The 24,596-nt window shown below is 44.7% G+C and overlaps 1 protein-coding gene and 1 long non-coding RNA gene across 4 annotated transcripts in view; both read left to right on the plus strand.

The window, feature by feature from the left end:
• The first annotated feature begins 888 nt into the window (after positions 1 to 888).
• LOC125158308 (uncharacterized) lies at positions 889 to 2,856 on the plus strand. The gene is made up of 3 exons (XR_007149332.1): positions 889 to 1,046; positions 2,010 to 2,097; positions 2,565 to 2,856. It is a non-coding gene; the product is annotated as an uncharacterized LOC125158308 (long non-coding RNA).
• An 8,616-nt stretch (positions 2,857 to 11,472) lies between these two features.
• TAF1B (TATA-box binding protein associated factor, RNA polymerase I subunit B) overlaps positions 11,473 to 24,596 on the plus strand; it is a 68,454-nt gene continuing 55,330 nt past the window's right edge. The window contains exons 1-5 of one of the 3 annotated variants that reach the window (XM_047845221.1): positions 11,473 to 11,628; positions 13,216 to 13,314; positions 16,589 to 16,676; positions 19,909 to 20,006; positions 22,892 to 22,981. In XM_047845221.1, coding sequence (XP_047701177.1) covers positions 11,611 to 11,628; positions 13,216 to 13,314; positions 16,589 to 16,676; positions 19,909 to 20,006; positions 22,892 to 22,981 — 393 coding nt within the window. In that variant the 5' untranslated portion in view covers positions 11,473 to 11,610. Of the gene's footprint in view, positions 11,629 to 13,215; positions 13,315 to 16,588; positions 16,677 to 19,908; positions 20,007 to 22,891; positions 22,982 to 24,596 lie in introns of those variants that run through there. The other 2 variants (XM_047845220.1, XM_047845222.1) reach the window with 2 other exon arrangements.

The raw sequence follows: 24,596 nt of genomic DNA on the forward strand, positions 1-24,596 counted from the left end.
ATATATACTCATTTTCAATCATATATTCATATACAAAAGTCTATATAAATCAAAATTTGAAAATGTATTCTCTTTTGTGGCGCCTGGGTGGCACAGTTGGTTGAGCGCCCGAATCTTGATTTTGGCTCAGGTCATGATCTCACAGTCGTTGAGATCGAGCCCCGCAGTGGCCCAGTGCTGGTGGTGCAGAGCCTGCTTGGGATTCTCTCTCCCTCTCTCTCTGCCCCTTCCCCCCTCGTGGATTCTCCCTCTCTCAAACTAAACGAATAAACTTTAAAAACGTGTATTCCCTTTTATTTTCTAAATAAGTCAAACTTCTGTTTATAGAATAAAACTGCCAATAAAATGATGTCAGTTATAACATAGAGCGTTCAGTGAATCAGTCTAATAATTTCTAGGTCATTTGTTGGTTTTCAGAAATTCCTGGTGTGATCTTTTGACGTGTTCTCCCTAATTAAATAACACCCCTATTGGAGCTATGATTTGACAGAGGGAAGTGCATCCACTTTTCTAATAACGTCCCCAATAAATCAGTAGCCACTAGGTCGGCTTGTAGTCTCAAATAGAGAATTTCTCTCTCTTTTTAAAAAATGTTTGTTTATTTATTTATTTTTGAGAAAGAGAGAGAGAGGCAGAGAGAATCCCAAGCAGGCTCCATGCTCAGCAGGGGGCCCTATGCAGGGCTCAGTCTCATGACCATAAGATCATGACCTGAGCCTAAATCAAGAGTCAGATACTTAACCAACTGAGCCACCCAGGCGCCCCAGAGAATTTCTCTTAATAACGATATTGCTTGTGGCAATGAATTGTCTCTCAGCTGCTATACAACCAAGAACAATTATATTGAAATGTTTTCTGATCCTTACAGGGTTACCCGAGATTCTTACATATTCAAGATCTCATTATTGGCTAAGTCATGGAAATCTTTTGCAGAGCGCCATGTTTAATGACGTCGAGCCCAGTCCTTCCCAAGAGGCTTAGAGCATCGCAGCCAAAACTGCATGCTCCGCGAGGCTACTCAGTTTTGACTCCTGGCTCAGACCACGGTAACCTCTCTGTTTTAGTTTTCTTGTCTGTAAAATGGGGCTGATGGCGAGTTAACACGTTTAGAATGGTGTCTGGCTCAGAAAATGGTAGATATGCATTAGCTCTCGATTTACTAAGGAAACCACGTTGTTAATGCCCTTGACTAGAAGGCGTGTGGTGGGTTTTAACAAATGGATGCCCTCAAATGAGGGTGAAATTCAGGAAGAATGGCGAAAAGTGGGAGCTACACTCTGGAATCCTCCGCCCCTTCCTTCCTCCGCGGCCTTGTCCTATTGAAGGAGTACTGCTATTCCAACAAAGCCTCAAATGCCTGGCTAGTACCCCTACTTTACTGCCCCAGGCCATCCCCAGCTCTCTCTGAGCAAAAATTCCATGAAGGCCATCATCCCTACAGGCAGGCGCGGGTTAAGGGGGAAGTACAAGGCAGCCACGACCTGCTGACCGCCCCCAGTTGATCTCCAAGGTGTCCCTTCCCCCTTCTCCCTTCCCTGGTGGGAGCCAACAATGGTAGCCAGGAGGTGGGATTACTGGGGACATCTGGTACCATGTGTCGGACAGACTGTGGCTGTAGTGCCTATACCAAACTGTGTGTCCAGGAGACCTGTGGGCAGTCAGGGCCCTGCCCAGTGCGCTCAGCCTGAGGCTTAAGGCTCTACCTCTTACCCATTATCCTGGCCACACTGGCTTCCTTTTGTTTCTCAAACACACCAACCTTAGTCCGGCCTCAGGGCCTTTTTCACTCTCCCTGGGATGTATTTCCCCACATCTCCGTGGCTCTCTCTGCATTCCCATCTTCGATCAACTGGCCCTTCTTCTCGGAAGACTTCCCGGCGACCCTATAAAAATTCTGTTCACCTCACCCCACGCCAGTCACCCTGTATACTTACGTGGCTTTCGAGCACGTTTCACTCCCCAAAGTTATACTTTGTATTTCTCTGTTTTCTATCACCCGGCCATGATAGATATTGCAGAAATGGCAGATGACAAAGACTGTTGCAAGACGTACAAACGGCTGAAAACTTAGAAGAGACAAGAATTAGAATGACACAGGTTTGCGATTTGAAGCTTGGTTAGGCAGATGCATGAAATAGAGATATTTCTTTTTTTTATTAGTGTTTATTTTTTTTAATGTTTTATTTAGGTGGGTTTTTTTTGTTTTGTTTTGTTTTGTTTTTGTTTTTTGATCTTGAGAGAGAGTGAGCGCAAGTGGGATTGGGGCAGAGAGAGGGAGGCCAAAGGATCTGAAGCAGGCTATGCCCCGACGGGATGACAGCAGTGACCTGACGCGGGTCTCGAACTCACGAACCGCGAGATCGTGACTGGAGTCGAAGTTGGGCGCTCAGCCAACTGAGCCCCCCAGGCTCCCAAAATATGTTTCTAGTGAGTCCTTGCTCATGGCAGTCACTGGATTCCACTTCAGTCATGGGACGTGGAAAGGACCGCTGGGAGGGGCCGTCTGTGGGAAGATGCATCAGAGAATGAATGTTCTCCACAGTCAATCATGTCTTTTCTTCGAGAGCTACTTGGCCATCCGACGGTGTCCACGGAACCCCTGAAGGAGCAGCTGCTTTGACCACAATGACAGAAGAACTGGGGTGAGGCCGTGGGAGATCCACCCACCGCCCCCTTCTCCAGCAGCGAAGGCTGCAGGCAGACTGGTGAGCGTTGCTGTGGGAGGCCAAGGGCGTAGATGATTCTATACACGCGGGACCTCTCGGATGTCATGGGAGCCTCACCGTAACCTGTAACGAGCCGAATATCCACGCCAGACCTTTGTTCCACACGGAAGGCTGTTGTATATCTCGTGGCAAAATACTTAAGAGACCTGTCAGACTCACAGATGAGTTATCTTTTCTCTTGTTAAACAAAAAGGCAAATACTCCTGCAGTGACCGGTGGCTGTCACCTGCCTGGCAGGTGTTTTTGAAATCGTGAATACACTTAATTTGTCCCTCCAGGGCAAAGGGGATGTCTCCACAAAGTAAGCAGCTGAATGGTGTGCTGACTGGCCTTATCCTCATATTTTAATCTCAGCCGTCCAGGGGGCCCCTGACGCTTTACCAGATTCCCGATTCAGCGCTCCCATGCCCCCGAGGTATTACACCTCTGGCCTCTCCTTGGACCTCCAGCAACCCTGGACTGTCACACTCAGCTCACGACCTCCTTCCCGTCTCACCAGGGACAGTCAGAAGGGTCCTTCCCCCACGTCCCCACCAGTGCCTGCCACGGGCCTTTCCTTTATGGTCCTGACACAGAGGAACCAACCGTCTATGCCAAGGCCAATCCCTCTGCCTGAGCTCCGGATGCATCCCTCTCCCCAGCTCAGGGGGAGCCCCTGAAATCGTTCCCTCTCTCCCAACATCTTAGACAAGCAGGCAAAGGAACGAAACCAAGCAAACATCTGCCCTGACTTGACACTGCTTATCAGCAATATGGCACTTCTGCTGCCATTTCTTCCACCAAGAAATGCCTCGCGAGGGTGGTCTGCACGCTCCTGCCATTCGTCCTGAACCCATCCTGTTTCAGCCCCAACACGAGCCACTCTTGTCAGGGGCACTGATGACCCCATGTCCGATCCGGTCTTCATCTTGCTGCGGTTCTCAGGGGCCTTTGACGAAGCTGATGGCTCCCACCTTTTGGACATACTTTCTTAGCTTGGCTTCCAGGGTACCATATGCTCTTGACTTTCTTCTACTTCGAGGGCATTCACCCTCAGCCTCCTTTTCCGGATCTTCCTTCTTGCTCCTTACTTCGGTGTGTTGGGGTGGCCGGGTCTCTGTCCTTGGACTTTTCTATCCACAAACCCTTGATGACTTTATCCAGGCTCCTGACTCCCGGATTCCTGCTGCCAGTTATTGGCTTTCCCTGGAACATCAAACTCACCTTTTCAACAGCGTAGTCAGCACCCCCACCTGGATACTGAGTAGGCAACACTAACTTAAACATCCCAGCACACTCCTGATTCTTTCCTCCACGTTCTATCATAAGCCCATACGTGGACTTTCTATCATAAGCCCGGTCTCCAAAAATGGCAACTGCATTCTTTCGTGGGTTCAGATCCAGAACTTTGCAGTCACTCTTTTCTCTCTCTCGCTCCCCACATCCGATCCATCAGGAAGACTGTGCCCTTGAAATCTACCCCAAAGTTGACTGTTTCTCCTCGGTGTCTGCACCCTCGCCCTGCCCTTAGCCCACACGTGGGCTATTTCAGGGGCCTCCCAAGTGATCTCCCTGCTCCCCTCGCCCTCTTATGACCTATCGTCCATACCCCCCTCCCCCCCCCCCCGGGGGACCCTTCTAAACTATGGATCAGCTGCTGTCACTCTCGTGCTTTCCATCTCACTGAGAATAAAATCCGATGTCCTTCCTATAATCCACAAGATCTCATCCATGATCTGGCCTCCAACTTCTTGGCCTCTGCCACACATCTCCTTGCTTACTCAAGGCCACCTCACTGTCGCAAGGTCTTTTCCCCTGAAGGGCTGATCCCCCACGTGTCTGCATGGCTCAGTACCCCCCCCCAACTTCTTTTCAACTTAAAAAAAAAAAAAAGTTTATTTATTTATTTTGAGAGAGACAGAGAGAGCGAGCTGGGGAGGGGCAGAGAGAGAGGGAGACAGAATCCCAAGCAGGCTCCGCACGGACAGGTTATCGATATGGGGCTCGAACTCATGAGCCGTGAGGTCAAGACCTGAGCTGAAACCAAAAGTGGGATGCCTAACTGACTGAGCCACCCAGGCGCTCCACCGCCCCACCCCCACCACTTGTTTGAAATCTTCTCTCAAATGTCACTTTTATTTGAGAAGCCTTCCCCACCACTGTCCAGAACAGCAACTCTGATCTCCAACCTTTCCGCCTGTCTGTTTTCATATTCTGCTTTCTTTTTCCTCATGGAAGACTTTTTTGCCACCTGAAATATTTACTTATGTTATTCTGGTTTCATAATGATTTACATATGTATTTGCTGTGTGACTCTGCCAGCTAGAACATAAGCTTCATGGGATAAAGGTTCTTTCCATCCATTGCTTTATTCTCTGTGCCTAAAACACTGTTTGGCACATGCTAGGCACTCCTTCGTTTAAGGCATGAAAAAGTAACCATTTTTTTGGAAGACATATGTGCTATGGAGATTGCATTTTGAGAATAAATGTTTGCAGATGTTTCCACTGGTATAAAAATACTTGGCTTCTGTATCTTTGTGAGGCATCTGTTTCTGTTATGATCACCATTAAAAAGAAGTATTTAAGTAAACTGCATTTAGGACAAGAACTACAAATCTCTGTACCACATAGTGGTAAGCCAAGATTACTCTAATTACAATATTACTAATATTTTCATTGAAAGGGAAGTTATTTACATTAATAATTTAGATTTTTAGCTTATTTTGATATTTATGGGTGTCCTATAATGTACATCACTAGAACAGTCCTGTATATATATAATTTATACAAAAGTATGTATCTGTATAGTGGGGTTGAATGTTCAAAATCCTTTTTTTTTAAAATGTTTATTTATTTTGAGAGAGAGAGAGAGAGAGAGAGTGTTCGAGCTGGGGGGAGGGGCAAAGGGAGAGGGAGGGAGAGAGAATCCCAAGCAGGCTGTGTGCTATCAGCACAGAGCCCAACATAGGGCTCAATCCCATGAATCGTGAGATCATGACCTGAGCCGAAATCAAGTCAGGTGCTTAACCAACTGAGCCACCCAGGTGCTCCTCAAAATTATTTTCTGATAGGCTGCTGTCTCGAGGACGAGGCGTTTGGATAGGATAGGATCTGGACATGTGTTTTCGGTTCTTGTTACATAACATTCTACTTCGAGTACCAATTTCTGTAGCTCATCTATTACTGTGTAGCAAACTACCTTAGAATTTGCTGGCTTAAAAACAACCATTTTTGTTGACTCAATTCTGTCAGTCAGGAATTTGGCTGGGTGGTTTTCTGTTCCACCTGGCACGGGGCGGGGGTGCTGCATAGAGCTAACGACCCCCGCTAGCCTGGGGGATCCAAGAAGGCTTCACTCACATGTCTGACACTTCAGTCCTCTGTGTAGATTCTCCAATACATGTGGCTCGCTTGGGCTTCCTCACAGCATGGCCATCTCAAGTGAGTTGGACTTTTTGCCACAGCCGCTGGCTTTCAGAAAAGCACATCTGAGGAAAAGCAAAAGCCGAACAGACATCGTGTGGAATTTATACGACATCATTGACTCAGTACTTGATTGCTCAAAGCTGGCCACGAGACCACTGCTGATTCGGGGAGCGGGGAGTTGGATCTCATCTTTTTTTCCTTTTTTTTTTTTTTTAACATTTATTTATTTTTGAGACAGAGAGAGACAGAGCATGAACGGGGGAGGGTCAGAGAGAGGGAGACACAGAGTCTGAAACAGGCTCCAGGCTCTGAGCTGTCAGCACAGAGCCCGACGCGGGGCTCGAACTCACAGACCATGAGATCATGACCTGAGCCGAAGCCGGCCGCTCAACCGACTGAGCCACCCAGGTGCCCCTTGGATCTCATCTTTCAATGGGAAGAGTGGCAAAGAACTGAAGCCCATCTGAAATCCACCACAGTCTTCTTTTGCACATCACTATTTTGTGAGATTCATTCACGTTGTCGTAGGTAGCAGGTATTCATTCTTTCTTATTGCTGTATACTATCCCACGGTCTGATGCCATCATAATTTGCTATCGATTCTCCTCTTGGTGGACATTTGGTTGTTTGTGACTCGGGGCTATTATAAAGAATGCTTAATGAAAAGACTTGTATACATCTTCTGGTGAATCTATGCACGAAGTTCTCTTGGTATATAAGAGTGGAATTGCTGAGTCTTTTATTTTTCCTAATTTGCTTAATGTTTATTTATTTTTGAGAAAGAAAGAGACAGAGGGCAAGCAGGGGAGGGGCAGAGAGAGAGGGAGACACAGAATCCAAAGCGGGCTCCAGGTCCTGAGCTGTCAGCACGGAGCCCGACGCAGGGCTCGAATTCAAGAACCGTGAGATCATGACCTGAGCTGAAGTCGGACGATTCATGGACTGAGTCGCCCACGTGCCCCTGGAATTGCTGGGTCTTAGCATATATTTAGCATTGCTTCCAACCAATTTTCCAAAGTATTGCTGCCAATTTATATACTCCCATCAGCAATGTAGAAGAGGCCTATTTATCCAGGTTTTTGCAAAATCTCAATACTGTCTACCTTTAGCCAGTTGTAGTAGCTCACTGTGGTTCTCATTTGCATTTTTCTAAGGAGTCATGATGTTGAGCACCTTTTTGTTTATTTACTGATCTCTTAACTATCCCGAAATTGTTGTGAAAGTCTTTGACCTTTTTTTTCATTGGGTTGTCTACTTATTTACTTTTTACTGATTCGTAGGAATTTATTTGTTGTAGGTGTCTTTTGCTGAATTCATTCATTGAGAACATCTTTTCTCAGTCTTTGGTTTGCTTCAACAATGTCTTTCGATGAACTGAAGTTCCTAATTTTAATCAAGTCCAATTTAACAATCTTTTCTTTCACGGATAGTGCTTTTAGGATTGTGCTCTTTGGGAAATCTATCTCAAGTCAGAAAGATGTCTTCTGGTTCTTTTTCCTAGAAGCTCTATGGCTTTAATCATTACACGTGGGGCTATGATACACTTCTAATTATTTTTTTGTATATGGCGTGATGTAGGGGTATTTTTTTTTATACGAAAGTTCAACGGATCATAGTTTGTTTTTTTTTTTTAATTTTTTTTTTCCAACGTTTATTTATTTTGGGACAGAGAGAGACAGAGCATGAACGGGGGAGGGCCAGAGAGAGAGGGAGACACAGAATCGGAAACAGGCTCCAGGCTCTGAGTCATCAGCCCAGAGCCCGACGCGGGGCTCGAACTCACGGACCGCGAGATCGTGACCTGGCTGAAGTCGGACGCTTAACCGACTGCGCCACCCAGGCGCCCCTCAACTGATCATAGTTTTTATTGAAAAACTGCTTTCCCACTGAATTTTAGTAGCACCTTTGTTGTAAATTGGGTTATCTTACTTTTGGGGGGGGGAGGGTCAGTTTCTGGACTTTCTGTTCTCTTCCATTGATCTTTTGGTCTATTCTTTTTTTATTTTATTTTTTTTAATGTTTATTCATTTTTGAGAGAGAGAGAGAGGGAGAGAGAGCATGAGCGAGGGAGGGAAAGGGAGAGGGAGACACAGAATCTAAAGCAGGCTCCAGGTTCTGAGCTGTCAGCACAGAGCCCGACGCGGGGCCCAAACCCACCAACCGTGAGATCATGACCCGAGCCGAAGTCGGCCACTCAACTGACCGAGCCACCCAGGCGCCCCTCTTTTGGTCTATTCTTGCACTGCTGTTTGACTTATGTATTTTCTAACTTAAACCAACTTTACACTCCTAGAATAAACTCCACTTGGTTTTGATTTATTAAACTATTTATATATATTGCTCAGTATAACAAAGGACTTGCATTCAATTTCCTGGTATTTTGTTTGCAACTTTTTCATCTATGTTACTGAGAGAGAATGGACTTCAATTTTTACTTCTCTTTGAATATTCTTGCCGTGTTTTGATGTCAGAGTTATGCTAGCCTCATAAGATGTGCTTTTCCCATTATTTGGAAGAGTCTGTGGGAGATGGGTGCTGCTTTCTTTTTTTTTTAACTTTATTTATTGATTTTGAGAGAGAGAGAGAGAGAGAGAGATAGCGCAAGGGTACACAGGGGAGGGACAGATGGGGAGAGAGAGAATCCCAAGCATGCTCTGCTCTGTCAGCACAGGGCCTCACACAGGACTCAAACTCACGATCATGACCTGAGCTGAAATCAAGAGTCAGACACTTAACCGACTGAGCCTCCCAGGCGTCCCTACTATTTCTTTCTTGAACATTTGGTAGAAATTTACTACCTTTAACTCATTTGAGATTGCGGTTTTCTGTGTGAGGTTTTTTATTTATAACAGCGTACCTATTTCCTGAATAAATATAGACTTGTTCAGATTTCCTATTTCTTCTACAGACATTTTGGTAACTTGTATTTTTCTAGGAATTTGTCCATCTCATCAAAATTGCAAATGTATTAGCCTAGAGTTATTGGCAGAATTGAGTAGCGGTTAGTGCCGGTTCCCCCGGCTCTCACTTACGTGGAATGTCACATATAGCAGCTGCCAGTGCATAATAGCACAGCTGGGGTCCTTGCGGAAATTTAGGTCCACCTTTACCAGGTGGGCTAAATGTATCCCTTTCTGATGTACACATTCTTTCTTTAGATATGTTAATACCTTCCATCAAGATGTTGAATCAAATCTTGGCCCAGAGACTGCCTGGACGCTTTAAAGGTCTATTATCTCAATTCTAATTTTATTTCCCTGTTTCCTCTTCTTGGGGTTACCTCATTGTTGCCCCACAACATGACCTGTATGTAGCTCAACGTTTTTTTCCAGAAATACACCCACACTCACGCTCACCTGCAGCATAAGGCAGAGTCCATTCAAATTATCTGTGCCAATCTGACAGGCAAATAGGGCACCTGAGCCAGAGTTTTAAGAACTGCATACTAAAGCTTCTCTGTTCGAACACTCCTTTAATTCTTACAGTCTATGAAAACATCTTCCAAAGGGCTGGCTTTGCTCAAAACAATTTTCTGGTAAGGAATGGCTGGAAAAATCTGTGACTCACTTCTGTGCAACCACACGCCCAATGTCTCCAATCAAGATATGTCATCTGTTTAAACTACTTTGCGTATACATGAAAATCTTACAAAATCATTCATCCATTCAACAAATATTTATTGATCACATTCTATGAGCTGAGTACTGTTCTAGGCCCTGGATACACGGCAATAACAAAAAGACAAAGATCCCTGACCTCATATTTAGTTCAATACATTAACTATTTAGTTGAGCATTCGGTGCTGCCCTCTTGTTCTAACAGTTGAACACTTGAAATCAGGGCTGATCTAGAAAATAAGAGGCTTATGATCTAGCTGTTCATACGACGACCCTTAATGCTCTAACGATAGGCACGATTTTTCAGAAAGAGTCTGAAGCTGCACAGAGCCAAGCCTGGCAAATGCCACGGGTGACACAACCGGACAGAACATTTGTGCGGTGCCATGAAAAAAATGACGCGATGGGCTGCGCCACTGGCCTGGGAGTCTCTTGCAGGCAAGGAGTCTGTCTTGTTTTTCTCTTATTTCCCAATTGCTGGCCCAGTGCCCGGCAGCTAGTGGGTGTTTAACAACTTTGTGAAATCAGTGAACTGACAGGGAAGTAAGGAGCGAGTGAATAAAGAGCCACCTGCTTGGTGATCTCATCTGGTCTCATGACTTTAAATACCATCTCGACAGAGAGCGCTGCCGAGTGTATGTGTCCAGTCCAGGAGTAGCCTGTGAATGCTACAAACTACCTTCTCATCTTCCCTGGATGTCTTACCGGCATCTCTAACTCGATAGGTCCCGAATCAAACTCCGGGCTCCTTTCTACCCCGCTCCCAAACTGTTCCACCCACAGTCTGCCCCTACTCAGTCAATGATCACTTCACCCTTCTAATTGCAGGTCAAAAGTCTTGAAGTCACCCTTGACTTTTTTCTTTCTGTTACTGCCCACTTCCTGACCTTCAAGATATCCTATGTCTACCTTCAAAATCTGTCTTTCCAGAATTTTAGCACTTCTCACTGTCTCCACTGCTTTTACCTAGTCCAAGCTACCCTCCTCTCTTGTCTGGATTATTTTAAGACTCTCCTGACTTGCCTCTCAACTTCTACCTTTGCCCCCATCGGCGTCTTCTCCCCGGAAGGCTCAGACTGATCTGTCAAACATTAAGTCAGATCGCGTAACTCCTCCAACAGCTTCCAAGTAAAATGCTTGCTTAATGCTAGTACTCAGTAGGGGTGCTCGGGTGGCTCCGTTGGTTAAGCCTCCGTCTTCAGCTCAGGTCAGGCCCTCAGGATTCGTGAGTTCGAGCCCCGCGTGGGGCTCTGTGCTGAGCCCTCGGAGCCTGGAGCCTGCTTGGGATTCTGTGTCTCCGTCTCTGCCCCTCCCCTGCTTGCGCTCTGTCTCGGTCTCAAAAATAACCATTAAAAAAATATACAGACTAACACTTAGTATCGAACTCTTACAGAGGAGGAAACTGAGGCACAGAAAACGGTGATTGAATCCGGGTCTACCGCGAAAACGTGTTCTTCCCTCCAGAACCCCAGGCCTCTCCCGTGCAAAGCCAGCGCGGAGTGGAGACCCGGGAGCGCTCCGAGTCCACGCTGGGGACCGTCGGCCGCGCCACCGCCTCCCTGGCCGCGCGCAGCGGGAAGACGGTTCTGCAGCGAGCGGAGCGGGACTGAATCGGCTCGGTGTGACGCACCGCCCCGTTTCTTCCCGGTCGGCTCGGGTTACGACGACTAGGAGAGGAATGCAGTCTGGGAGGGGGCCGCGGGGCCGGCGGGGTTTCCCTCCCGGAGCCGGCGGGGACCTCCCCGCAGCCCCAGGCGCCCGGAATGCAAAGCCGCGGTCTCGGTTTCCGCCCGGCGGGCTCCGCCCGGCGCTCCCGGAAGCTGCGCTCGCTGCCCGGGTAACGGGCCCCGCGGCGCCGCGATGGACCTGGAGGAGGCGGTGAGGGAGCCGGGCGCCCTGGGGGCGCGACGGCGGGGCGGGAGGGGAGGGAGGCCGAGGGAAGCGGCTGGAGGACGCCGACCGGCCGTGGGGGCGGCCGCCGGCCGGAGGAGGGCGGGCGGAAGGCTGCGGGGCGGGGCAAGGGATGGGGCTGGCGGGCCCGGGGTGCGGCTGGCGTTTCTGGCCCCGTGAGGTCGCGGCTGAAGGGAGGGCGGGGCGTTAGTCCGTAGGGGTGTGTTTCCGGGGGAGGCCGAAGCTGTGGGGCTTGTGGCGGTGGCCACCCACGTGGCGCGTCCCGTGTCGGCGGGGCCACCCACGGGTTCTCCTTGCTGGCGGGGTGGGCGTGGGAAGGGTCGGGGTTGGCGCCCGCCGGCTCCTCCGTAACCCCCGCCTGGGTCTCTGGGAATCCTCGCCGCCGGCTGGGTGAGGGATTCCGAATTCGGGTTCGGGCCGCGCGGAGGTGATGCCGCTTTTCAGTACGGGGTCATTGCAAACTTTACCGACTTGTTGAAATGATTTCGGCGTTCGTTTCTAACACGCTACATGAAATGCTGCACCCTTTGGCCCTATTGAAGGAGCATTCGGTAGCTAGATCAACGACAAGGTCAAAGACCTAAACGCTGGGGATCAGGAATTTAGTGCCAGTGTATGTATGGACGGAAGCACCATGTGGTAGAAGGGCTTAGTCGTAATAGATGCTCAATAAATGGTTATTGAATGATGGACGGTTAACGTCTGTAAATGGCAGGTGAATGAAATTGATCATTAACTCACCATTATAATTGATCATTATAACTCACCACTAACCTGTATTTGCCATGAGTAGGGATCCTGTTTTGCTCACCACTGAATCCCCAGCACCTAGTTAAATGCCTAGGACATGCATGGGTAATACTCCTTATATTGCTGGATGAATAAATCGAAACTTGAAACAACCCCAATAAAAATCTGGTTCTCTTGTCATCTGTGGTTTTAGTGTCACGGAGGACGTTGCAAATGGCCTGCTATTTCTTCTTATTCTTTTTTTTTTTTTTTACATTTATTTATTTTTGAGAGACAGAGTGAGACTTGGCGCGAGTGGGGGAGGGGCAGAGGGAGAGAAGGAGACACAGAATCAGGAGCAGGCTCCAGGCTCTGAGCTGTCAGCACAGAGCCCCACGGGCTTGAACTCATGAGCCCTGAGATCATGGCCTGAGCTGAAGTGGCACGCTCAACCAACTGAGCCACCCAGGGGCCCCTATTTCTATTTTTAAAGTCTTTTCTTAACTCTTGTCGTCTTTTTTCCTCGTAGCACTTTCAAGGAGTTTTATTTACTCATCTTTTTTAACCTTTTACCCCATCACCTTTTCTTCTTTTTCTCCCCTCCCCCACTGCATATTTTAGAAACTTTAAAAAATAATTTAATTCCACTTCAAACTGTCCAAAAGACTGAACGGCTTTTCTTCTTATAGATAATCTCTCTGATATATTTTTTTATTGTCTATGATTTTTTTAATCTACAGGGTAAAATCCAGGGAACCTTCTTTGTAGAAATGCCATGTGGTGAATATGATTTGATAGTAACCCCTTTTCTATCTGCTCCTATAGAAAGAATTCAAAGAAAGATGCACTCAGTGTGCTGCTGTCTCTTGGGGTCTTACTGATGAAGGCAAATATTACTGCACTTCTTGCCACAACGTTACAGAAGTAAGTAACAGACATCATTTATGCATTTGCCAATGTTTTGGAAGTTGCAGTTTTAGCCTGTTATGTGGCATAGCGCCCAAGTAATTGATCGATTTTTGTCACTCCTGCCGTGGGCAGATTCCAAGAATGTTAATCTTCACTGCTTCTACATGAGTTGAGGAACGTGTAAATCACATTTAGGATGGGTTTTTGAAATGATGTTGGGCCGCATTTACAAGTGATGGCATGACTCAGACTGTGTTGTGTAAGGGAAAATAATTAAAATTGTACTTAGAAGGTGATGCATTTCTTCTTAATACTTCTGCAAGAGTGTTTAATGTGTTCTAGCTTTGAGGTTTGGAAGATGGAATGTTAGATTGAGGACCGTTGGGAATATTGAATATGCTTCCTTCTCGTTTTATCTCTGTTTAGTCCCTTACAGATTTGCAAAGTGTTTTCTTATCCACTATTTCATTTTCTCCTAATACTCATTTTCACCTGTGAGATATGCTATTATGGTCCCTGATGGGGCAAGTGGGGCTCACGAGCTGAGTGAGTGTGCCCAAGTCGCACAAGTCTAAAGTGTCGAGCCCGGACGTGAACCTGAGTCTTCTGACTACAGTGTTCCTTTTACCCCCTCGCACCTGGCTCTTACGCTAGAGACTGTCATGCTGTCCTGTGAACGTTGGTCAGTGAGGCCTCTTCACACTCTGAGTGCAATGAACGTCCTGTTCTAGTTACCACACATTCGGGCCACCGTAACCCAAATGATCAAAGGTGTGGGCAGTCTGCCCCTGGACAGGCCAAACGTGCCAGGACCCCTCTCGGGAAGAGGATGTGCTCCAAGTCCACAGAGCTGGGGAGGAGCAAATGTTACCTTCACCATATAGACTTAAGAAAGGCAGATTTGAAACCGAGAAAAGTAACTGTGTAGACTTCTGCTTTGGGCCAAGATGGAGTAACAGGGACCGGATTTATCTTCCTACCTTAAACAGCTAAAAACTTGGACAAAATATGTAAAGCAACTAAAAAAAACTTTTTCCCTTGAGGAAAGTGGCTAATTTACCTTGTAGCTCACCCAAGAGCTTTTCTTTTTTCTTTTTCTTTTTTTTAAGTTTATGTTTTTATTTTGAGAGAGAGAGAGAGAGAGAGAGCAAGCACGGGAGGAGCAGAGAGAGAGGAAGAGAGAGAATCCCAAGTAGGCTCCGCACTGTCCGCGCAGAGCCCGATGCAGGGCTCGTACCCACAGACCGTGAGATCGTGACCTGAGCTGAAACCAAGAGTCGGACGCTTAACCAACTGAACCACCCAGGCGCCCCCGCGAGAGCTTTTCTTGAAGCAGTCATTGTTTTCCAGTATGCAGCTGAAGTTCTTATGCCTGCTTCCCATTTAAGTCACATGGAACAGCTAAAAAAATGCCAGCCCAGTGAAAGTTGGCGAGGGGGTGGATATGTGTTATTATCTTGGTGGTGGCGATGGTTTTGTGAGGATGTTTATACGTGTATCTCTACGTGTAGTTACACATGCATATACGGATGTACACACGTCAACTCATTCACTTTAAACAGATGCGGTGTGGGGCGCCTGGGTGGCGCAGTCGGTTAAGCGTCCGACTTCAGCCAGGTCACGATCTCGCGGTCCGTGAGTTCGAGCCCCGCGTCGGGCTCTGGGCTGATGGCTCAGAGCCTGGAGCCTGCTTCCGATTCTGTGTCTCCCTCTCTCTCTGCCCCTCCCCCGTTCATGCTCTGTCTTTCTCTGTCCCAAAAATAAATAAAAAACGTTGAAAAAAAATTTTTTAAATAATAAATAAATAAATAAATAAACAGATGCGGTGTGATACTCTTTGCTCAGGTGCGTGGAAGGCACTAGCAGTTTTACTCACCGTTGTTTCTGCAGTGGCCGTGCAAATGTCAACACAGCGAAGGAAGATTGCGTCTAATTGGACAGTTCGTCATTGGCAGATGAAGTCAGCGTGCTATTTTCGTAGAAATTAAACTCCATTAACTAATTGCGTCTTTTATTTCTGTCTTTAATAATGTTCCTATTTGATTCTGTCTGATAAAACCTGTAGTTACTTTAACTTGAAAGATCCTAATACCACTACACCATCTGGTTCCACATTTGAAAGACAACCTGTGTAGAGTAACTTGTCAAGAATGTAGCATTCTTTTTTTTTTTTTTTTTTTAATGTTTATTTGAGAGAGAGACAGAGCATGAGCGGGGGAGGGGCAGAGAGAGAGGGAGACACAGAATCCGAAGCCGGCTCCAGGCTCCGAGCTGTCAGCACGGAGCCCAATGCAGGGCTCGGCTCATACTCAGGAACCCGTGAGATCATAACCTGAGCTTAAGTCAGACGCTTACCCTTAACAGACCGAGCGACCCAGGCGCTCCTCCCTGCCTACTCCTTATAAGTTGTACCTGTCTTTGTAGGGTAACTGCTTTGGTATGTATTCTGATGGATCTTTGTTTTCAGTGTGGCCAACCCAGTCCACTAATATTGATTTGAATGTGGTTTCTCTGGCTACAGGAAATACATTCCCCAAATCCTATCGTTAAAGGTGTTTCTTTTACTCTTAGTGAAGGCTGCCAATAAACTTCATTCCAATCTCTAAGTTTAGAGACATATATAAATGTTGCCTTTTGGTTAAAGATCTTCACCTTTCTCCCATCATTAAGACTTAATGCTTTTATGTTTTGGTTGTGAGAAAGGCAGAATCTTAGGTACCAGCCCTTGAGAGCACTTGGAGTTGAAGACTATGGGATGAGTTACACTCACCATTTATGCTGCTCACTATTTATCACGCTAAAATTCTGTAGGTTTGAGTAAAAATAAAAAGTAGTACTTTTATAACTTCAGAAATGAAAGCTGTATTATTCAAATACGTAGAAAAGCAGGATGAAACAAATCTGTATGCAGTGTAGGCATTGCTGGTTACAACAAATACAGCCCTCTTCATTCCAGAGCGTGTTTAGATGGAGGAGAAAAGGAAGTTTGACTTTAGGTTTCATTTGAAAAAATTAGAAAGTGATTTAAAATAAAAGTTTATTAATTTGACAGACTTTTATCTAGTGTTTATTGTGTTCCGGGTACTGTTTTAAGTAGTGAAAAAATCTGGAATGAAAAAGCAACATAAAGGTTAACCAAAACCTTACAGTTGATATAATTTTCCCGAAATGTTACTGTCCTTGGTCCTGGCACTCCCAGTTTGGTTCATTATGCTTCCCAGAGATGCTTGGAAATACATTTAGGGAGATGTAAAACCATCTTTTTTCATGGTCTGTCTGTTTCCTGCAGAGATCAAAGGAAGTCATAAACACTGGGGCTATTCCTAATACGAAAATACAAGCCATCAACCGGGGACTTAAAAGAAAAAGAAAACTTGGTAAGCCCTTTCTTCATATGTGCTTGGAGATGTGGGATGGAATTTTAAATGGATTTTAGACAAGTTGCCAGAGTTGTAAATGGCTCGTCCAAAGTGGAATTAAAGTGGGTAATTGTTGATGGTAAAATCGGAAGTAAATGTCTTAAAAGCATATCCTGTTTTTAGCCTGCTTATTGTTGTGAGTTGGTTTTCCAGTGGAGCAGCTATTTTTTTTTAACTTTATTTTTTATTTTTTAAAATTTACATCCAAGTTAGTTAGCATATAGTGAAGCAAGGATTTCAGGAGTAGGTTCCTTAGTGCCCCTGACCCATTTAGCCCATCTCCCCTCCCACAACCCCTCCAGTAACCCTCAGTTTGTCCTCCAGATTTATGAGTCTCTTCCGTTTTATCCCCCTCCCTGTTTTTATATTATTTTTGTTTCCCTTCCCTTATGTTCCTCTGTTTTGTCTCTTAAAGTCCTCATATGAGTGAGGTCATATGATGTTTGTGTTTCTCTGACTGACTAATTTCACTCAGCATAATACCCTCCAGTTCCATCCACGTAGTTGCAAACGGCAAGATTTCATCCTCTTTGATTGCCGAGTATACTCCATTGTATATACAGACCACATCTTCTTTATCCATTCATCCATCGATGGACATTTGGGCTCTTTCCATACTTTGGCTATTGTTGATCGTGCTGCTATAAACATGGGGGTGCATGTGTCCCTTCGAAACAGCACACCCGTATCCCTTGGATAAATGCCTAGTAGTGCAGTTGCTGGGTCGGAGGGTAGTTCTATTTTTAGTTTTTTGAGGAACCTCCATCCTGTTTTCCAGAGTGGCTGCACCAGCTTGCATTGCCACCAACAGTGCAAAAGAGATCCTCTCTCTCCGCATCCTCGCCAACATCTGTTGTTGCCTGAGTTGTTAATGTTAGCCATTCTGACAGGGGTAACCAGTGGAGCAACTATTGTGCAAAAAAGGATAATGGAGTATATTTCTTCTTATCTGTTGGCATATGTTTCTCTGTGTTATGTCATGTATTGTGAATATGATTTTCTCTGCTTTTAAAGAAAAATGCTTATTTTCTGAAATGACTCAACTATGAAATTGTCAGGATAGGTGAGTTAAACATAATATTCATCTTTTAGAAATCCATTTCTCACACTGAATTTTGAACACACCCTTCTAAAATAGGAACATCATTTTCCTTAAAATAGTCTCAGCATAGGTGTGCATTGAAAGGTGACCTATTTCATTAATCTAGTGAGTATATATAATTAACCATTACTGAGAAGAATCTGAGGTAAAGTCTGATGCTTTAATTTTTTTGAATTTATTTATCTATTTTGAGACAGAGAGTGAGAGAGAGCGAGTGTGTGCGCTTGCGAGCAGGGGAGGGGCAGAGCGAGGGAGAGAGAGAATCCCAAGCAGGCTCCACACTGTCAGCACAGAGCCCGACAGGCGGCTGAATCCCCACCAACTGTGAGATCATGACCTGAGCTGAAATCAACAGTCAGACACTTGACAAACTGAGCGCCCCAAGTCTGATGCTTTTTATTTCTGTGACTACCCAGGGCCAGATTCTCCAATTTGAAACCAGGCTAATGGTACCAGTGGATTCTTGTACACTGTTGTAAGGTAGCTTTAAGGACACACACGCATGAAATGTAGATATATAAATATTCGTGAAACATCTATATGAAATACATTGATATTCTTAGGTGAATAACAGAGAGAATGCCTAAATGCTAACTCATGTTTCTGTTTTACCTTTAATAGTGACTGTTTTTATTAGGCTAAAAGCTGATTAATTTTAATTAAATTTTATTACAATAAAACTTGATTAATCTGTATTTTACTTAAGTAGATAAAATGTATAGTTTAGGGGTGCCTGGATGGCTCCGTCAGTTAAGGGTCCGACTCTGGATCTCAGCTCAGGTCTTGATCTCAGGGTTGTGAGTTCAAGCCCCACACTGAGCTCTATGCTGGGCATGAAGCCTACTTAAAAAAAAAAATATGTATAGTTTAAACTTAAATTGCTGAAGGAGATTTAAATGCTTCAAATTAGGTGTCAAGTGTCTTATATTCAGCTTCTTTGACCCAACATAGTTTCTTCATCAGTAAAATGAGAATGGTAATACCATTTGTTCTATAAAATAGGAACTCAGAATTTAAATACCACTTTACCATTTTGTAAGAATGGTGTTCTGCAAGAAGAATGCGCACGTGTTCAGCTTTAAGAGCTTAAACTCCCTCAGTTTCAGAATGCATCAAAATTAGAGGCTTTCTCTCTTACTCATATACAACCCAAGACCCTTTCCAGAAATTGGGTTAGTCAACAGGGTGGGGAGTAGGAGTCCTGTGACATTCTGCGGGGAGAGGGGAGCCTGGAGTCCTAGTAACAGACTTCATAAACTATGTGTAAAAGGTGCCGATAACATGTTTTCCATAGAGTTGGGATATGTGTCCAGCAGAGAGGAGTAAAACATTAGGGTCTTAACCGATTTTAATATTTTCTTTAACTGGTAGTTCTATTTAAACATGTAACTCTGTCTGCTGTGGAGGCAGATTTCTTCACAATCTCCTAGGGTTGTTTTGAGCATTAAAGAAAATAATATATTTCAAATATTCAGCACATACCTGGTGCCAAGGCAGGGTTCAGGAAGTATTTGTTTCCTTGCTTCCATTTTCTCCCCGCAACCTATAACTGTCTCCAGAAAAGCAGAATGCCATCGAGCACTTTATTTTCTCCGAATGTTCTTAGTGCACTCTCTGCACTCCTAGACCTTCGCATCTTGGCTTTTGTTCATTCATTCTCCAAATACTCACCGTTCCCTTTCTTTGTGACCGGGACAGAGGCCTGGAGAAGCCAAGGCTGAGTGTCGAGCATTCTTTCCTTTCGGATTCTGCCGGGTATTGTCCAGTACAGTACATTTTTGGGTTCAGGATATACTTTTAAAGCCTATTTCATTTTTTAATATGTTGGCTACTCATTTCTCTGCCTTTTCCATGAGTATTTCAGAAAAATTGTAGATAACTTAAAATATTTAAAATCTGATGAATTATAAAAACGGGGTTTAGCTTTAGCATTTAGTACGTATTTGCCAGATTGGAAACAAGAGAGAGTATTCCTACTCAGGTATACAAAAGAATTCCAGCTGTAGTGTGTAAAACCTAGTTGTAATTATGTGGTAGCCTGTAGTAAATAGGAGTGCACATGTCTGAAGCATGTTATTTGTTGTTTAGAGAGAGGCTGGGATTGGTATGTGTGTGAAGGTTTTCAGCACATACTTTATCAACAAGCGGAAGCCTTAAAGACCCTTGGAGTGGGCCCAGAACTAAAGGTGAGTCCATTTGCGTCTAGAGGCCAGCTTGATGCTTCGTTTGAACACCAGTAGGATTTGGAGGGAAACTAAGGAGAAAAGTAGGGCTATCAGTCATGACACTAGGGCTACTGAAAGAATCATTTTTTCTGATGTTTTTTTCTTTAATCTTTTTATTAGGCCAATAATTTCCAAAGTGTGCTCTACAGAATATAAATAAGCAATGCATCCAAAAGAAAATAAAAAAGGTTTTAGTCTTCAGAGGCACCCGGGTGGCTCAGTCAGTCGAGCGTCTGACTCTTGGTTTTGGCTCAGGTCATGATCTCGTGGTTTTGTGACTTCAAGCTCCACGTCGGGCTCTGCACTGACAGTGCGGAGCTTGCTTGGGATTCTCTCTGTCCCTCGCTCTCTGCCCCTCCCCCACTTGCACTGTCCTTGTCTCTCTCAAATAAATAAACTTAAAAAGGAAAGGTTTTAGTCTTCAATATTAAATATTAATATATGTAAATATAAATATGTTTAGGTTCAGCATTTAGGAAACATTGGGTTAAATAAAGTAAGATAAATAACCTTGCAGACTTTTTGGTGCCTTCTCTGTGTTAACGTGATTGTTTAATTTCCAAGGGGAAGTAGTCTGTGGCATTCACAATTTGAGAAAATCCTCTGGTGTGTGTATCTATCAGGACTTGAGTTTCAGAATGCACTCTGGGGAATGATACATTAAAACAGTGCTTCTCGGGGCGCCTGGGTGGCGCAGTCGGTTAAGCGTCCGACTTCAGCCAGGTCACGATCTCGCGGTCCGGGAGTTCGAGCCCCGCGTCGGGCTCTGGGCTGATGGCCCGGAGCCTGGAGCCTGTTTCCGATTCTGTGTCTCCCTCTCTCTCTGCCCCTCCCCCGTTCATGCTCTGTCTCTCTCTGTCCCAAAAATAAATAAAAAACGTTGAAAAAAAAAATTAAAAAAACAAAACAAAAAACAGTGCTTCTCAAACTTGAATGCGTACCAGAATCACCTGGAAGGCTGATTCAAACACAGATTGCCGAACCTCATTCTAGCGTTTCCAATTCAGTAGGTCTGGAGTAAGGCCCAAAATTTGCAGTTCTTTTCTTTTCTTTTCTTTTTTCTTTTTAATGTTTATTTATTTTGAGAGAGAGAGAGAGAGAGAGAATGAGTGCACACGAGTGGGGGAAGGGCAGAGAGGGGGAGAGAGAGAATCCCAAGTGCAGAACCCCACGAGGTGCCCCCAGAATTTGCATTTCTTACAAGTTCCCAGGTGACACTGATGGTCCGGGGACCACACTTGGACCTGCTGTTCCTCCAGAGTACCACAATCCCTACTGTTAACGTGAATTTTCACGTGAAATGGTGGAGGGACGCCTGGGTGGCTCAGTCGATTGAGCATCCGACTCGCTTGATTTCAGCTTGGGTCGTGATCTCACGGTTTGGTTTGTGAGATCAAGCCCCACCTTGGGCTCTGAGCCTGCTTGGGATTCCCTCTCTCCCTCTGTCTCTGCCCTTCCCCTGCTTGCACTCTCTTTCTCTCTCAAAATAAATAAACTTAAAAAAAAAAGATAGTTCATAAGAAAAATGAAACGATAGAATGCTGTGCTCATAAATGACATTAAGGGCAAAAAGAGAAGGGAGAAAGATCAATGTGGACTGAAGTCACCAAGGAAAGATCTGTAGAGGAGCCTTTGCTGTTCAAACCAGTGTTTGAGGCAAGCCAAAAAGAATGGCCTCTAGATCAGTTTATAGCCTAAAAGGACCCTGGGCCTACCCTGAAAAATATTATAGGAATTAAAAATCCAAAAACACGAGAGACCAGATGGCATCCATGGTGGTCATTAAATTAGGGAAGATTGCTGGTAGTCTGGGGGTTTGGGAATCTGGTTTCTTTCAAGCCATCCTCTGTATAAATGCTTTCAATTTATAGTTGCATAAAGTTATACCAAATAGATACAGTAGGGTTTACTCCTGTATAGTTTTCTACCCACTTCATTGGGGTTAATCCTGAAAACAGTTTGTCTGAAATCAGCCAATGAGCATAACCCGTTAGACCTGACCATTTAAATGGCATAGGAACGGCATTACTCTAAGAACACAGGCTCTGGAATCAAAACTGACTCCAAATCCTATTCATGGTTTTTCCACTCAGTGGTTGGGTCATTTTGGCCAATTTACTCAGTTTCTGTAGCGGTAAAACGGAGATAATGGCTGTCTTGCATGTTGTATCAGAGCTAACGGATGCCTCATGCCTAGTAGGTGCTGAATAATAGAGAAGTTGTTTTGTTTTGTTTGTCCTGTTTTATTTTACTTCTGCCTGGACCCGATAGCAGCTCTGCTTCTAACCAGAAGTGTAGTCATGTAGAAGTTGCTTGCTTTCTCTCATTCTTTTTTTCTTTTATAATTTTTTTAATGTTTATTTATTTTTGAGAGAGAGTCCGAGTGCAAGTGGGGAGGGGCAGAGAGAGAGGGAGACACAGAATCGGAAGCAGGCTCCAGGCTCCGAGCTGTCCGCACAGAGCCCGACGCGGGGCTCGAACCCACGAACCGTGAGATCGTGACCTGAGCCGAAGTCGGAGGCTTAACCAACTTGGGCCTCCCAGGTGTCCCTCTCTGATTCTTAATTTACTTAACCTGCAAAAGGAAGGGGTCAACTAGGTGACCTTTACAGAATTAGTCTCTTCTTTCTCTGAGATCAAAGGTAATGAAGAATTTATTCAGTGTTTGCCGTATACCTGCCATATACCGATACGCAGATTTTGTGATGGTCATTCTTTTCCAAGAAAGTAGGTAAGGAAGGTAAGAACATGTCTGAGTGGAGGGCGGTATGTGAAGTACACGTGGTAGAGATGTGCCGGTGTGTGTGGCGTTACCTGAATTACCACTCACTTCCCTTCCACCTTAGAATGAAGTTTTACATAATTTTTGGAAGCGCTACCTTCAGAAGAGCAAGCAGGCCTATTGTAAAAACCCAGTTTGGAGAAGAAAAGTTACGGTAAGTCACGAGTCTGAAACGCAGGATTAAAAGTCACTTCTAGTATGAGGTAGAGATGAAAACAGGTCGAGCCTCATCTGGATTTGTGATGTCTGTCAGAGAATCGTCAGTGAAGACGTTTCCGTGATAGTCCAGAAGGACAAGGTCACTGACCTAGACATTGGAATTAATTTGGATTTCTTATCTGACTAGTTGAAACAAAGAAATTTGTAGTGAAGTTCTAAGTAGAAGTTGAAGCAATTTCTTTTAAGAAATTTGACTTGTATTTCTCTAATGATGAGCGATGTTGGGCATCTTTTCATGTGTCTGTTTGCCATCTGGAGGTCTTCTTTGGAAAAATGTCTATTCATGTCTTCTGCCCATTTCTTCACGGGATTATTTGTTTTTTGGGTGTTGAGTTTGGTAAGTTCTTTATAGATTTTGGATACTAACCCTTTATCTGATATGTCACCTGCAAATATCTTCTCCCATTCTGTAGGTTGCCTTATAGTTTTGTTGATTATTTCCTTTGCTGTGCAGAAGCTTTTTATCTTGATGAGGTCCTAATAGTTCATTTTTGCTTTTATTTCCCTTGCCTTAGGAGACATGAACAGACAATACTTTTTTTTTTAATGGTCATTTATTTTTGAGAGAGAGAGAGAGGGGAGTGGGCACGAGCAGGGGAGGGGCAGAGAGAGAGGAAGAGAGGGAATCCCAAACATGTTCCACACTGTCAGAGCAGAGCCTGATGTGGGGCTCGAACTCATGAACCATCAGATCATGACCTGAGCCGAGATCAAGAGTCAGATGCTTAACTAACTGAGCCACTCATGTGCCCCCGGACGATACTTTTTAATGATAGAGTTATGAAACATTATCTTCTCTTGATTCAGGAGGCAGATACTTCTCAAGAAAAGCAAAAGATACTATGTGGTTCTACGGTGACACTTTGAAAGAGAAAAGAAAGAACCATCCAGACTGTTAAGAACCTGTTCTTTAGAATTACACAGCTAAAGTATTTGTTGGTTATATTTGTACACTGGGGTTTTACCTACTACATAGAAAATTTGAATCAGAACCTGGAATTCTGTCTGACATTTTAATATGTTTAGGGGAACTTAAGATATTTATTTATTTTTGATTTTTTTTAAATATAATTTATTGCCAAATTGGTTTCCATACGACACCCAGTGCTCATCCCAACAAGTGCCCTCCTCCCTGCCCATCACCCACTTTCCCCTCCCCCCAACCCCCCATCTACCTTAGTTGGTTCTCAGTCCTTAAGACTCTCTTACGGTTTGCTTTAACTTAAGGTATTTAAAAAGGTTTAGGGTGCCTGGGTGGCACCCAACTCTTGATCTCGGCTCAGGTCATGATCTCACGGTCTGTGGGTTCAAACCCCACGTCAGGCTTTGCGCTGATAGCACAGAACCTGCTTTGGTTTCTCTGCCCCTCCCCGGCTTGTGCTCTCCCCCTCTCAAAAATAAACAAACAAAAAAATAGATATTGTAAAAACTTTTGTTAACTTGACTAAACACCTGTCTAAAGTCTAAAGTAATATTCTCATCACAGTAAAATCTTCTTGGTGAGTAAATAAGCGTATGCAGAATTTTAACCTGATATGCAAGTTGGTGTA

The sequence above is a fragment of the Prionailurus viverrinus genome, unplaced genomic scaffold, assembly GCF_022837055.1.
Source record: "Prionailurus viverrinus isolate Anna unplaced genomic scaffold, UM_Priviv_1.0 scaffold_33, whole genome shotgun sequence".
NCBI lineage: Eukaryota > Metazoa > Chordata > Mammalia > Carnivora > Felidae > Prionailurus > Prionailurus viverrinus.